Here is a 16,107-nt window from a genome sequence, read left to right as displayed (position 1 = left end):
AGAAAAAATAGATTAAAAGAAATATACGCTCAGTATAAACAATACCAAAAAAAAGGCAGTATTTCTCTTCCTAAAAACCCAAAACACACGGTAGGTGTTTTTTTGTATAATAGTCAGGGGGAATAAAAGCGATGGGAGGAGTAAATTTTCTTGTTGGGGGGGGGGGGGAGCAGTTATCTGCTCGCAATCGGGAAAAAAATTCTTAATATACGTGGCAAATTTGGGAAGGTTTAGCAATTTTTGAAATGTGACAGTTATCAGTTATAATGCGGATCAGGAGAATTTTAAAACCGGCTTAAAGGGTTAAACAAACCTATGTGCTGATGAAAGAAGAAAAAAAAAAAGAAGATACGGGGTGTGTATATATGACGCAATCTTGTCCTCGACAGGGTGGCAGTTTTTACGCCAGTGTTGCTCCTAGAACAAACAATAAAACACTTTTACCACTGCAGCCTAAATTCACCCGCAAAACAAGATGTGTTGACATGCGCTGACGAAAAAAGGGATCCGCATCCGCAACCCTGGGTACGTCCTATCACTCCACTTATTTCGGCTAGTCCGGGAGTATTCTATGCATTTTTTTTCATTTTTCAAATCACTCGAGCAAATTCTCCTCAGCGACGAAGTAAACAGGGAATGGACAAAAATAGATCAAGTAATAATTCTCCATGTTCTCTCTTGAATTAGTTGAATTAGAAAATGAGTTTTTTGTTCTCTCGTATTTGATATGGGTAAGGGGAGAACAGTAATGGGATTTTTTCATTCTGAAAATGATACTCGGAAGATCCCCCCCCCCCCCCCCCCCACTTCTTGATCATAGTTATTAAGAATTTCTCACGAAATTTTCTGAAATCTTATTTTCTCGCCATTTTTTTTGTTGTTGCTTGAATCCAATTTGCAGTTTCTCATTATGTCAGTAAGGTTACTGATGATGTGTTATGTGTTCGGGGGCTAGTTTCTGGAGAAGAAGTTGTCGCACACACACACACGCGCGCGCGCGTATTTACCTGATATATTCCATTTCTTTTCCCCCTCCCGCTAGGTTCGTAATCTAGTTAAACGAGAAATGTTTGAAAAATGGCCGCTACTGAAAAGATAGGAAGGGAAGAACTTTTACTAAACCCCGTTGTCGTTTTCCGGAGTTGATTAAAAGTCTCGGGAACTTGATCTACGATCTTGTGGTGTTTCCGCAGCTGAGGTGTTTCACTGGTGCTGAGTATATACGGGAAGCATCCTCCGTTCTTGGTACAAGTTTGTTCATTCATCTTTCAGCGATGGGGGGACCACCTTCTTTGAAGTTTTAGTTCGCGGAAAACTGGGACTTTCGAGTTCATTTTATTTTGAGGGATTCATCAAGCTTCAGTTCTGGATGCGAAGACCTTCAGCTGAAGATTTAATGTTCAGTCGAGCAACTAGTGAGGTTCAGTTCTATATATATAGAGAGAGAAAGAAATCGGGAATAAAATAGTTTTGACGCTCTGAGAGTCTAGAACAGAACTTCAATGAATTCATCAAAAACGCACTAAAATATAAGTAATATTTGAAGAATTTTTAGTTGAAGATTTAGTTCTAGATTGAATGAGAGTGGGTACATTCTCAGGTAAAGAATGGAGGACTTGGGTAACGAGTAAGTGAAGCTCAAGTGGGGAGTAAGTGGATTTCAGTTGGAGATATTCAGATGAAGAATAAGAGTTCATGTTCAGTTGAAGAAAACATTCGGGTGGAGTATAGTCGATCATTCACTTTAGTTGGATGTTAGATTTCATGATGTTCAGTGAAAAATTCGGTGAAGCTTATGGCTGCGTATCGATGGAACTACTTAGAAAAATTGAGAATTTTGCACTTTTATTCATGACCTGAATCACCTTCCATCATCTAAATCTAAAGTATCGTCACTGATTCACATTTAGCTAAACCTTCAAATCGCTTGTGCGTACGTCAATACAAATGTTCATTGGCGTACGTAAAGGGGGTTTTGGGGTTCTAACTCCCCCCTTCATCAAGCCGAGATTATAGTGTTATTTTGCAGAGAAAAAGTAAACCCCCCCCCCCAAGAAGAAAAAAAAAATATTGAACCCCCCCCCCCTCTCCCGAGAAAATTCTGCGTACGCAGTAATGTAATATTATTTTAATGATTCGTCTAAAATAGCATATTTTAAAGCAGTAGACATCTTTCACGTTTTTCTCGCAAGTACCACGTTACTCTTTCTACCATTGTAACACCCAAACGTACTCTATGCTTACTCTTAACTACTCCCTTGCAAGGTATTGGACTCCTTAACCCCTTTAAGCGGTTTTTAAAATTTTCCTGATCCGCATTAAAACTGCCACATTTGAAATTTCAAAACCTTCTCAAATTGCCACCTATTTTCAAAAAGAATTTTTTTTCGATTGTGCGAGCTGATAACTGCTCTCCCCCACTCCCCACCCCCGACAGAAAAATTTACTCCATCCATCGCTTTTATTCCCCTCACCATGATACAAAAAACACCTGTCATGACGTGCGTGGCTTTGTAGGAATAGAACTACTTTGTTTTGAAAAAAAACATTTTTGTATTATTTTTATATATACAGGGTGATTATAAAAAAACTATCCCGACATATGGGCCCCTAACTATTATACCATTCACAGAAACTGAATGAAATTTTGACATAAGGTATTTTGATGTATGCGCTCAAGAATGATATGGAAAACAACAGTGTCACTCTAACAGTTACGGTTACAGTGAGAAAATTTCGAAAATATCAAATGGCAACACCAAGTTTTTTGTATTGGAATGTGATCTCCATTGTGAAAAACCCTAAATAGTGTTCGAACGGCAACTGTAGCATGAAAATCACCGGCGGTAGATAGGCTAAAAGTGAGGACAACCAATAAGGACAGAGAAGCAGCATAAAATAAAGCATTTTATTGTGTTTTCCACATGACCTTGTGGAGGACTAATCAGGCCGAGATCTCAGCCGAAGAAACGGTGTGACGAATGAAACGAACATTAATGCTCTGGTGCACGGCAAAGTCCTTTTTACTTTTTCCTTGCCTAGCTCCGGGGATTTTCGTGCTACAGGTGCCATTCCAACGCTATTTAGTGTTTTTCAGTACGGAGATCGCATTCTAATACAAAAAACTTGGTGTTGCCATTTGATATTTTCGAAATTTTCTCACGTAACCGTAACTGTTAGAGTGACACTGTTGTTTTCCATATCATTCTTGAGCGCATACCTCAAAATACCTTATGCCAAAATTTCATTCAGTTTCTGTGAATGTTATGATAGTTAGGGGCCCATATGTCGGGATAGTTTTTTTATAATCACCCCGTATATACTGATGGTATATTTCTTTAAAGTGCTGAAAGAAAGTGGGGGAGAACACACGCAGTCTCTTTCTCGATGCTCATCTTATCTAACCTTGAACAAGTGCTTACTCCACCCACTGGCAGTTGATTAATTGGAGGAGGAGGTGGGAAGGAAACGTGTGTTACGGTAAAAACAACTTCAATATGTTTTTAAAAGCCGAAATATTTTGGTGGTTGCTGAAATAAAGCAGATCAAGTTTGACGAGATATCTCGGGATTGCTGCTGAAAGGGCATTATCTTGTGGAATACCGCAACAGAAAAGCTGTCGAACTAGATGGTTGAAAAAAAAAAGCCATTCAAAATTCTTATCTGTTCTTATGCCAGTCGTCCACTGGAAGATGCTACGAACGAAAACAAGTCGTGGATATGCGCAAGACCACTATAGTAGTCATACACGCGACATGTTTTCGCTCGTTTTAGCTTTCGGTGGACGTCCGGCCTTATGATGATGGTGAGAGGAAAGCAAGTTGGCGCAAGCGACTTGAAAAAGGTTGAACACCTCTGCCCTGGTTTGGAGTGTAATTTCTCTGCATGGCTCTGGAAATGGCTTGAATCATTTTGTACCACCTCATAATATATATGGGGTGTTTAAACTAATGCTTAAAGCTAAAATAATGTATATAGTATACGTATATGCACATATTTTTTTTTTTTGTATTTTCAGATATGCGCCCATTGCATTACGCCGCTTGGCAGGGCAAGCCAGAGCCGGTGGCATTACTTCTACAGTACAATGCCTCCGTCAACGAGCAGTCGGAAGCCGGTGAAACTCCACTGCATTTGGCATGTCAGCACGGGCACATTCTAGTTGTAAGTTTTTAATGACACTTTTTTCTTGATGTAGCCATTGCTTTCCGCCCTCCCCCCTCCATTTTCCATCGTAGTTTAAAAAGTTTATTAAAATGAATTTTTGTTCAAGTAATTCGTGAATTGATTAGTTTTTTCCCGCGAAGGGCGTGAGAACATGTATTTCATACCTAGATGCAGGGGTTCTAAACCCGTGCTCTGCGGAACCCAGAGAACTCCTTGTGCACTTCCAAGGTGCTCTGCGGCGGCCCCAGGACCATAAAATAAATCAGTAAGTTTGATAAATGAATAAAAAGAATCATACGGTACTCCGCCATTGAAGTCGTAGACAAAAAAGGGCTCAGAGAGTCCAAAAAAAAATCGTTGAGAACAGTTGATTCTAGTGCAATAATATTGGTACCTATCATTTAGAACTGGCATGACATTGCACTGTCCCAGTATCATACGAGAATGAATTAATGGAATAAAAGAGAGAGGGAGAGATGGGGTGCGGTAGCCCAGGTCGATAAGATACTCGCCTAAAGTACCAAAGGATGTTAAAAGGTGTCGCGAGTTCGATACCCGGTTCGTCCTTGTCAGAAAACTTTCCTGACACAGGTACAACGGAAACGGCGACATGACTGCTGAAAATATTGCTACTGCAAGGAGTCCCCCCATCGAGCGGTTAGCGCACCATCTTCTCGATGAGTATAAAAACAAGCCTTCCGTTCGGAATCTGCAATAAATTGTAGGTCCCGCTCTAATTAGCCATCGTGAGCAGAAAATGACCGTGGTGCGAAAAAAATGATCAATGATCAAAAGAGGGAGAGATGATGTCTACTGATCACACAAATTATCTATAAACGATACAAATTTTAGTTTTTTTTTATGTGTGGTGCTGCCATCTGCCATAAATTTTTCTAAGTATGAGTGAAGTGCAATGATTGATTAATTGTATTGTTGTAATACAGTTATATAAGTGTGTGAGTGTGTGTGTGTGTATATATATATATATGTATACACACACACACACACACACACACACAGAAAACCAACTTCAGCCGACCACCACTGCAGTGGGGTTCAAACCCGGATCCTCGCGATGCCTGGGTGTAAGAGGACTAATGTATTTACTTTTATGTAATTTTTCACAGAGACTTATGCAGAAATTGTCATTTTTTTCTTCAAAGGTGTCGCTGCTGCTGAAGTATCATTCAAACGTCCTGATACGTAACAAGCACCACAAGACGGCGCTGGATCTCGCCTGCGAGTTTGGACGATATCAGGTAATGTCTCATTAACAATATTCCATATAATCCATCATGAAGATGATAGGGTGTATATATGTTACTGCAAAACTCCGATGTTCGCCAATTCGCGACGGGGCCAGAACAATTGACCCAGCCAATGTCGGCAATTCGGGCTTTCGTCGGTTCCTATATAGCGATCCCTATATTGGTCCTTATGATTCGGGGTCATCGCCGAATTCGCGTTGTTTTCTGTGTGTGTGTGTGTGTGTGTGTGATAATTATGGCCATTTCTATAGTTAGCCATAGTTAATCATTATGATTATGGTTAGCATAGCAACCCTAACGATCAAAGGAATCTGAATATCGATATCTTAGTGATCCATATATAGGGATCGATATGTAGGGGCCGGGTCAACTGGGCTGGCCCTGTCGCAAATTGGCCAACATCGGGCTTTAGCAGTAACATATACACAAAATGCTTTGAAGTTCATAAAATGGATTCTCCAATTATCGTTCCGTAACTGCTCTTCGGAAGATTAGGTGATCCTTCGAAGAATTTTACTACTAGGATATATAATTTCTGCAGGTTGTGGAGCTGATGCTGCAGCAGCAGTCAAACGGCAGATGCAGGTCTCTGTTGATGAACAGCCCGCAAGATACCGTCGATAACGACAGGACAACTTGTCTTCATCTCGCTGCTCGGAATGGTCATCTTGATGTCATAAGGTTAGTTAACTCTAAATGCTGTCATTTTCTTTTAGCACATGACGACATATTTGCAATTTTCCATCATTTCAAAAAATTTTGTATGTTTTTTGTCCAAGGTTTTTAGTGATAAGAGTATATTAATTTACGTTTATTCATAAGGTAATTACAACGGTGGAAGAGACAGGGTTCGTGCGGGTCAGGGAAAATTGGAATTGTCGGAGGAGGGGGGGGAAGTCTGGTAAATCAGGGAAAATAACCAAATTTTGTGTCTCTAAAACCTGGAAATTTCTGACAACGGACCTGAAAAATCGCCGCGATTGTTGTCTGATCGAAAGCAAAAGACGATAAAAGAAAACATTTTTGGCCTCGAGAAGAGGGAAATCTAGAACGTAAATTGCGATCCGATAACATAGTAAATATTTATAATCCTTAAATCAGTGGTTCTCAACCGGGGGCCATATAGCCCCCTCGTGGTCCTGGGATACTTTAGGGGGGCCGTGGAAAAAAATAAGTGGACGGAGAAGCCATGAAATGTGGTTTAAGGGGCCTCGGAGAGCTGTAGAAAAATAGATTCGGCTACAAAGAAATCAGACTTTTAAGTGAAATATGGTGGGAAAAACTAGGGCTATTTTCAGAATCTGGTGGAATTGCCCAAAGAACCAGAGTTCCCCTTTAAGCATGAGCCCCATCCGGGCATGACCCCGGGATCTTCATGTGCATACATGATTCTCCAGAGCTTACATGATGAGATCTGGTACTCTGACTGAAATTTCGAGAGTAAGCATGCAAATTTGTTGTGCTTGTTACTTCCAGCTAAGTACGGGACCCTCAGAACATTATTGGTGGATCCCACAATGTCAAGATGGCCTGCATAGAACCTCCACAAGAGGGAAGCTCACTGAAGCGCAATGGTCTAAAACATCAACGTTCATAAAATTTATTATCATTTTAGTATAGATATTATCCATAAAAGTAATAAGAGATGCTATTGACAGAGGCATATGTACAGAAAAAATGGGGGGAATAAGAGAGAAATAACCAGGGGGTGTCGTGTTCAGGGGGGAATGGGTAATCAAAAAAATTAGACCAGAATAGGAACAGGGCGGCAATACCACGAATTGGCCTTTGCTTCTGGATAAGGGTGGATGTGGGGGGGGGGGGTTCTCTGGATACGACGGGGGCCACAAGAAGAAAATATGGTCCAAAGGGGACCATGGGTGGAAAAAGGTTAAGAAACACTGCCTTAAATCTCACAGTGGAACGCAAAACACCGTAGAAACTGCCGAGGAAAGATGAGGATTTCGTAAGTCCATGTGGAAGAGCAGCATATTGCTGCGGCCTACCTTACTGTAACTGTATGCAAAGAAAACTTACATACTGAAAACTTATCGTAACTGTGAATCGTAAAAAATATTAGGAAAGCTCAGTTGCTATAATTTCGTAAGTTGACTTCAGTGAGCATATGTATAATATGATATGGGAATTTTTTATTGGAAAACGATGAGTGGTAAGAAAAATGTTTTCAATGTAGAATTGGCGGATAAAAACTTGAATCTTCAGCAGGCCGATTGGATCAAAGCTGTCAAAAATGACCAGTTTAAAGCTTGGTATCGGCTTTGCAACAAATAATAGCATAACATAATTTACTAAAACGTTCAGTTTGAGCAACATGGACCCGCAAGTTATTGAGTCGTACCAAGCATGTGAAATCAGAACATAGGTTCCGGAACCTAGGGGGCTGATGCTATTTGAACCCTCCTAATAACTTTTTTTTTTGGGGGGGGGGGAATGTGAGCTTCACAATAATTAATCTAATTACATCTTATCTATTATCTATCACAATAATTAATTTTTTTCAGTTCCGATTCAGAAGTTTTGGAAGATTTACGTGTTGCGTCACAGCTTTTGATTGTAATTCTGTAACACAATTAACTGAGTAACAACAAGCATAATGAATGAAATTGATCACAGCTACAAATTGTCACGACGAAGTCTAACAATTACAGTTTAACATTTTTACGGCATCTCATTTATGTTATGAATGTGCGTATGAAACAGTAGGCCCCTACTCAAAACCATATTCGGAATCCAACGATTCGGATAACAATGCATCACACCTTTCCTTCTCTTGAGTATGCGTTTGAGTCTTGTACATACGGGACGACTGGCGACTTTCAGCCTCCCCAATGTTTTCTTCATGTCAGCGACTGTGAAATCAGAGGAATTTCGCAAACAATCCTGACTGTTCGGTTCCCGCGCTAAGCAGAGCGTAAGCCAGTTCACAAGGAACTGTGATGCAACGAAACCAACTACATCTTTGACTAATTAAGTCACAAAGGCATCAACATTGAAGGCTTAAATCTTGTGGGCATTGAAAATAAGTGACGTCCCACTCATTCTAATGTACAATAATTCATAGATGTTGGGGAGAAGTTTTTAAGGTAATGTTTCCAGACAATAATATTGCAGAAAAGGGGAAGTCTTGCATTCCTTGATTGTTTCATTTTTTCCATCAGGTGTATTTGAAAAGCGTGTTGTATAGAAAAATGTAACAAAATTTAACAACTGTAAAAAGTAATGTTTATGGTTCTGATGATAATATATAACAATTACTTTATAATTAATTTTAATAATTTTATTATTTTGATAATTTTGTAATTAATGAAATTGAATTTTCGATTAAAAAATTACCTACAATTTTTGGAAATTTGACTAGAAAATCTGGAAAAGTCAGGGCATTTTCTTTAATGAAAATGAGTATGAACCCTGAAGAAATTATAGTGCCGGGTGAACGAACGATAGCGATTAAAGAAAAGTAACCGTCGGAATTTTTCTAAATTTTTCTCAGAGATAATGACTATGATGTGAAAAATAATACAGGGTGTATAGCAAACAGGAGACACGGCATTTTCCTGGTGAACCGGTGGTTCACCAGGAAATCATACTTCCAATTAGAAAAAAAGTTTCGGAATACCGTATAGTACTCAGATACGTCATTCATGTTTCAATGGGAAGGTATTGAAATAAAAAAAAAAAAAATAACTTTTCATACAGGCCCCGTGTGTCCCGAAACCCAATTACAAAGTTGTTGCCCTTTCTCTCCTGATGCCAACAAAACAAATCCACGTTTCTAAGTGCTATATTCACTGAAATATTCGAATTCGAAAAACGGAGGAAAGTTAAGAGAAAACGGAGCACTAAATGCCCACATTTAACGCTGTTCTTTCCCGAATTTCCTCCGTTTTTCGAATTTTAATATCTCGGTGAATATTTAGAAACATTGAATTTTTTTTGTTGACATCAGGAAAGACAGGGCAACAACTTTCTAATTGGGTTTAATTGGGTTTTAGGGTACACGGGGGGGGGGGGGCTGTATAATTTTTTTTTTAAATTTTAATAACTATATAACCACTTGAAATATGAAAATGAAATGTCTGAGTACACAAGTTAAATGGAAACTTTTCCCAATAGGAAGCATGCCTCCAGGACCAACGGTTCGCCAGTAAAATACCATAACGCCCCGTTTGCTATGCACCTTGTATATACATTTGTCCAAAGACTTTGCTGTGATTTTTCAGTTCGCACTTTGAAACACGCGTCTCGAATTCTATTCGTATTCGTTGATTTCTGTGGCTCCTAGCTGGGGAAGGGGGGTGGTCGTACATCAGCGAAGTTATTTTATGACCACGCTGTAGATAAGAATGCAAATAATAACAAAAGGAATAATCTTACATTTTGAATTTTTAATTAAGAAGAACAAAACTCCGTCAGAGAAAAGACAACAGAAGTTTTACCGTATAGAAAGCTTTCACCTCGCAACCACTTCTCAAGTAACTAGATGACAAGTGGGCGTAAAAAAAAAGAAATGGCGGAACTAGTGACGTGTTAAGAAATGAACAAAAGAAAAAGTTTTTTTCTTCTCCCACAAAGAAATCGTAAGGAAAAAGAAAAATTCTGACTCGTGTTAATGAAAACATCCGCCACACGAAGAAGAAGTCTTTGTCACCTTCCTTCCAAGTTCTTCGTCAAGAAGCTACTTGAAAAAGCTTTCGCCCCAAAGACAGACGAAACTTCAAATAATTGCCACTGAAAAGTCTGCCGCAGCTGAAAAAAAAAAAAATGGAGGCGGGAACGATGACTACACACTTGAAAGAGACGGAAGAGATGAGAGAACTCACATACTTAAGGAACACTCTCTACAACCTCCCCCCCCCTAACCTTCACAACACACGGGAGTATTACCTTAGTGCGTACGCCACTGCTCATTTTCTGGTAGAGTTACTAAAACTACTGTTTCTCCAAAAAGGCATGCAGGGGGGAGATAACGGAGAGAGAGAGAGACGATCGAAAGTAATGGATTCGGACCATTAATAACTGGTTCTCTCTCTCCCTTCAAAACTATCCATTTATCTCCGTTCATTTCCATTAGTTCGAAATTTTATGCGGGAAGGGAGGACGGCGGCTTTTAAAACTTGTTTAAATAAATATCACTTTAGAACTTACCAGGACCTAATTCACTTACGAATGGGAGAAAACTCCTTCTCCCACATCCGCCATATTAAGTGTGTGTGAGAGAGAGAGACACGAGATGGAACTTTTGCTAACAAATAAAAGGAACACAAATTGAGATGGAGTCTGCAGCAAATAGGAGGGGGGGAAAAAACGAACTTGGAATGCAAAACGAAAGAGATTGGACTAAATGTCTTTGCCAAAAAGCTTTCCAAAAAGGCGTGTGGAATGATCGAGAAGAAATTACTCGTCCGGAAGGAGAATATATGTATTTCTTTCCACTTACTGTAATTGAACCTTGTTTGACTTTCGCCTTCAACAGAAGCAAAAAAAAGAAGGTTTTAGGAAATAATCTTTCTGCCAAATTAATTCAAATGGACTCTCCGATAATATTCCGAGTTATCATCATTGAAACGTGTGAATTATCTTTAGTCCGTTCTTGTTAGATGAGTTCTTTTGGAAACTTAATTATATTAGGAAAGATCAAACCCGTTCGAGTGGATTTATTAAGACGGATGGAAAAGGTGTATATATCCGAAGGTATGGTAGAAAGCTAGAATGCAATTGTGATCGTTGGAAGAAGTTACCTTCAGGGCACGGATCCAACTTCTTGGAGAAAAGCTTCTTATCGTCCGTCATGAAGGATTGCGGTTACTTCGTAAAAGTGACTGAAAAAGTGAACCAGTTTTCAACGGTGCCTGAAAAATGCGTGTGTATATCCCTGAAATGTATATTGTGCACAGAAAAACCCATTGTCTAGCTAAAAATTCCGGAGTGTCCAGTTTTTACGACGTGAGGTAAACGTTACAATGCTTTCAGTAATCTTGACCGTTTAAACATCTTCAGCTGCGAATGGAGCGAAGGCAGGCACCTTCAGCTGCGAATGGAGCGAAGGCAGGCACCTTCAGCTGCGAATGGAGCGAAGGCAGGCACCTTCAGCTGCGAATGGAGCGAAGGCAGGCACCTTCAGCTGCGAATGGAGCGAAGGCAGGCACCTTCAGCTGCAAATGGAGTGGAGATGGACATCATCCGCGAATGAAGTGGGAGCAAACATATTCAGATTCAAATGGAGCGAAGGCAGCATCTTCAGATTCAAATGGAGTGAAGGCAGCATCTTCAGATTCAAATGGAGCGAAGGCAGGCGTCTTCAGCTGCGAATTAAGCCTAGGCAGATGTCTTGTTTTCGCTCCATTCGAGAAGATATCTTCATCTAGAAGAGCAGAGGCAGGCGGGCCCAAGGCGATGTGTCGGAGAAGCGACTTATTGTGTAGGTGCATTTGATCATCCCCGTATTTTACGGGACAGCCAAATTTACCCCATACTATTCGGCTCTTGGGAGGGGCGATCGCCCTTATCGCCTCCCCATGATCCGTTCTTGATCTCGCCGTCCATTATTACGAGCCTGTCACACTCTACCAAATCGGATGGCCCCAGTCGCCAAGGATTGATTTATTAAAGATAATGAAAGTTAATTATTCGGAACCATAAATATATGTTTTTGCATTTCCCCCAACTCGTTTCCTTACAAAGACAATTTCGGTCGCAGGGGGTTTCCACCGGAAACAACTGAATTGGCAATGAGGTCTGACGTTACTGCGACTCGTCGCTGAAGAAATGAAAGGAACAGAAACAAACACATAATTTCCGGAAAATACATAAACATTTTCTTGGAACGGGGGGGGGGGGATTCGTATTCGGGAACAAATTTCCATCCGGAAACATTTCCACCCTCGCTCCCACCGTCACTCGTCGTCATATTTCCACGGCGATTTGGATAAACAGGAAATTTCAAAGGAGAGGAAACATCTCTGTGAAATATATGCCCCCGGCCTGTGTGTGTGTGTCTCTCATTTGCTCACCCACACCATCTTCTTCGGCAGAAGATTTGCTGATGGCCGTGGCGTTCACTTATTGGGACTTAATCAGAATGGAGCGTTCCCTAACCCCGGGGAATAATTGCTCAGTAATTGTCTCATTCATATTCATCAGGTTAACGCTCATCTCTCTCTCTCTCCACTTCCCTTCCCTACCTATGGGTCGAGTCTCCCTCTCCGCCGTTCTCCGTACCCATGTTTATACCGTGCACCAATTTATGGACCTTGTTTTGGGCATCATCAGCAGGCGGTGTGGTTGTTTTGTGGTGATTGAGGTTGGTTTTTGGCTATCTCCCCCCCCACCCCCCCCAAACAGCGGAAGGTGGTGATTTGATTGGGATGGGACCTGTTCAGTGTTGTGGTCGTATATCTATTATAGATCAGGGATTCTTAACGTATGGCTGCGACCCCAACTTTGTTTGTGGGGCTTTCGAAATGGCTCATTCGAATCCCACTAACAGCCAGGGGCTCTCGAGTTATGGGGTCCCGACACAAACGTGATTGGCAGGGCCCTCCGAAAGGGTCGTAAGAATCCACTTACAGCAAGGGAATTCTTGGCTATGGGGTACGACCCAAATTTGATTCGCAGGGGCTTCGTGGGTGGGTAGTAAAAATCAATTTATAGTCAGGGATTCTTGAGCTATTACTAAACCACACATGCTTCTCGTCCAAATTTCTCTGCACAACTAAAACTGGCACATGTTGGAATGTGCGCGTACGCGTAGTGAACCTTACGAGAAGTTTGTTTCTGTGTGATGCTTGTCATGTGTGGTGTGCTACTATCTGTGTCATCAATTTATCTAAATATGACTGAAGTGTGGTGGACCTTGAAACAATCGTTGTAGGCCTGTTGTTCTCTGTGACGATACTTTTTTGACGGAAGGGGAAGGGGAGGATGTGATCGGCCCGCATATATTTGCGCCTCGAAGTTAGGAACCGGATTCTTGAGCCATGGGCAGGGCCGCAACTAGGGCGGAGCAGACGGATCCTGTACCCCGGGCGCTGGACCAAAGGGGACGCAAATTTTATTCTCAAACCTCTCCTTCAACATTACAAGAGGGTGCCAAAATACGCACTTGCCCCAGGTGACCAAACATCTAGTTGCGGCCCTGGCTATGGGTCACGACCCAAACATGATTCGCAAGAGCTTTCGAGGCGGGTCGTGAAAACTCACCTTAAGTCCTGTTATAAATGTGCTTATTGAATAACTGGTTCCACCAATTTTGAAAAACGAACAGTCCCATGGGTCGCGAGGCTGATGATCCTGTTGTTGATTTTGGGTCGAGGCTGAAAAAGGTATTAAGGACTCCTGAGTTAAGTATATTTTGTAACTAATGCATTTGTCGCAGACTGGAAAAAATTCACTCCTTTTTCTCTCAGGTCAAGATAAAAAAAAAAATACATTTCAGAGTAGGTAATTGGCCTCCAAGGATTCATGTGGTCTTCAATACGTGCATTTCATTATTTTATTTTTGTTGAGCCAATAGAGGACGCTAACTTTCTTAATGAGAAGTAAAAATCTTCGGTATTGTGAAACATAACTATGTAATGTAAAACTATACTAAAGTGGAAAGGAAAATGGCAATTGAATTATTCCCCGCATAATAGGATATTCCGCTTAATCGGTGGAATCATTGATATCCGATCAAGCGGGACCGACTGTACCTCCGAAATATGTCCAAGTTTTTATTCAATGATTCAGAATTTTCATCCTGGTACAATTATCACATGAACATCAATTTTTTAATGGAAACTTTATTTTCTGGATATTATGCTGAGGTGAACTCGGAAAGAGAGAGAAAAGCCATCCACCTTGACTCGAACCCAGGCTCTCTTGCATACCGGGCAAGCATGCTACCATCTACACCACTGGAGACACGACCCTGCCTTCCTTATTTCACGCACTGTGGCGTGAGGCACTGAAGTAGAGACATTAGTAGCCTCTCTTAACTTCAGGTGGGACGGTTTAGAGAGATGGATGGATGGATCTACTAATGTCTCTACTTCACTTCCTCACGCCACAGTGCGTGAAATAAGAAAGGCAGGGTCGTGTCTCCTGTGGTGTAGATGTTAGCATGCTTGCCCGATATGCAAGAGGGCCTGGGTTCGAGTCCCGGCGGAGACGTGATGACTTTTCTTTCCGAGTTCACTTCAGCATAATATCCAGAAAATAAATATTTCCTTGATATCTTGGGCTGAGAAAAAGCCCTCCATCAATTTTAATGTTTCTTCATTCCATCTATCGTAATCTCTATGATAAAATTCGTAAAACATATTGTTTCGTGGCTCGTTTTGACAAGAATGGCACACTACTGCAAGGACAACACGACATCCGTTGTATTTGACGGACATCTTTGCCTTTCTACTGTTGATTGAATAATTTTCCTAAGACTTGGTGTTTCTTCGAGTGGACATTCCCCGAGACAAACAGCAATAAGAAACGTCTACTAATCACGCGCGCGCGTGTGTATGTGTGTGTGTGTGTGTATATATATATATATATAACATCGCTGAGTGAGTGCATCGGGAGGACGAATGACTGGACACGGGGAAGGTAAATCGAATTACACATAGGTATATGCTTTGGACGTGGTTTATGCGTCCGATCGATGCCTCCGTTGTGTGCTTTTCGTCACTTTCCGCTGTTTTAACGATTTGCCGGAGGGAATATCACGTCGGGACATGACCGCTACATCGCCATGTCAGCGATAGTATATGCATATATGCACGCACTCGTATAGCAACTAGATTTATTCTATTCGGCAATTCCAAGATAGAGACCGTAAGGATATAATGTCCCATACTCTAAGCTGGGATATACAGGGACTTCCACAAATTGTTTTTGCACAGCAGATATCTCTGCAACCGATGACTTCAAGTTGCAAAAAAATTTTGAATGACGTGCTTATTACTTAAAATATCGAAAAATTTTAGGGGTCGCAAACGAAAAAAATAAATAGAGAAATTAACTTTTTGTACACAGTCTTAATTTTTCTCTTTCAGATTGTTGCTGAACGCCGGTATCGACATCAACCGATCGACTTTGCGAGGAACCGCTCTGCATGAAGCAGCGATGCACGGGAAACTGGATGTTGTTCGGATGCTCATACAGGTATGCATATGCGGCCACATATTTCAACTCTTTTAAACATTACATTTTTTTTCTCCCGAGAACTTCTTTTTATTTATTTCTATTAGTTCTACACGGGGTGATCATAATCAAAAAAACGGGACTGCGCAGGTTATAAGAAAATATAATACAGGGTGATTATCAGGGCCGTCTTAAGAGCATCATGGGCTCCCGGGCCAAGTGATTTCACTGAGGCCCCACCTGTTAAATTACCAAAAAGTTCAACCACTTCATTTTTCTGAGGCCCCTCTTTTCTTGAGACCCTCGTGGACCTATGCGTTAAGACGCTACTGGTGATTATACATTCATGGGACAAATTCTAAGAGGTGACGTAAGACTCCTAAACAAGTAATTTTGGTCATTGTAGAAGGAGCGGTCGAATCGCAATAGCAAAGGCGGTAGAGGGTGTTTTTAGAGAGTGCTCAACACCACTTAACCAAAAAAACCATTCGAGGTCTGTAGGGTGTTGTAATATGGTAGGTCTTCTCATGGTGCA

General features: G+C 41.0%; 1 protein-coding gene across 2 annotated transcripts in view; it reads left to right on the top strand.

Annotated features, from left to right (window-relative positions):
- The window catches only part of LOC149078171 (caskin-1-like), a 325,236-nt gene that overhangs the window by 154,716 nt on the left and 154,413 nt on the right, over positions 1-16,107 (top strand). For both annotated transcript variants that reach the window (XM_089241763.1, XM_089241762.1), the window contains exons 4-7: positions 4,019-4,164; positions 5,331-5,426; positions 5,977-6,116; positions 15,485-15,593. In XM_089241763.1, the coding sequence (XP_089097889.1) occupies positions 4,019-4,164; positions 5,331-5,426; positions 5,977-6,116; positions 15,485-15,593 (491 nt within the window). The remainder of the gene's footprint in view (positions 1-4,018; positions 4,165-5,330; positions 5,427-5,976; positions 6,117-15,484; positions 15,594-16,107) is intronic.

This window comes from Pholcus phalangioides, unplaced genomic scaffold (genome assembly GCF_987345545.1).
Source record: "Pholcus phalangioides strain wild (caught in Gottingen) unplaced genomic scaffold, Ppha-v1.0 ptg000014l_1, whole genome shotgun sequence".
NCBI lineage: Eukaryota > Metazoa > Arthropoda > Arachnida > Araneae > Pholcidae > Pholcus > Pholcus phalangioides.
The sequence above is the reverse complement of the archived record's forward strand: the minus strand, read 5'-3'. Positions and strand labels throughout refer to the sequence as shown.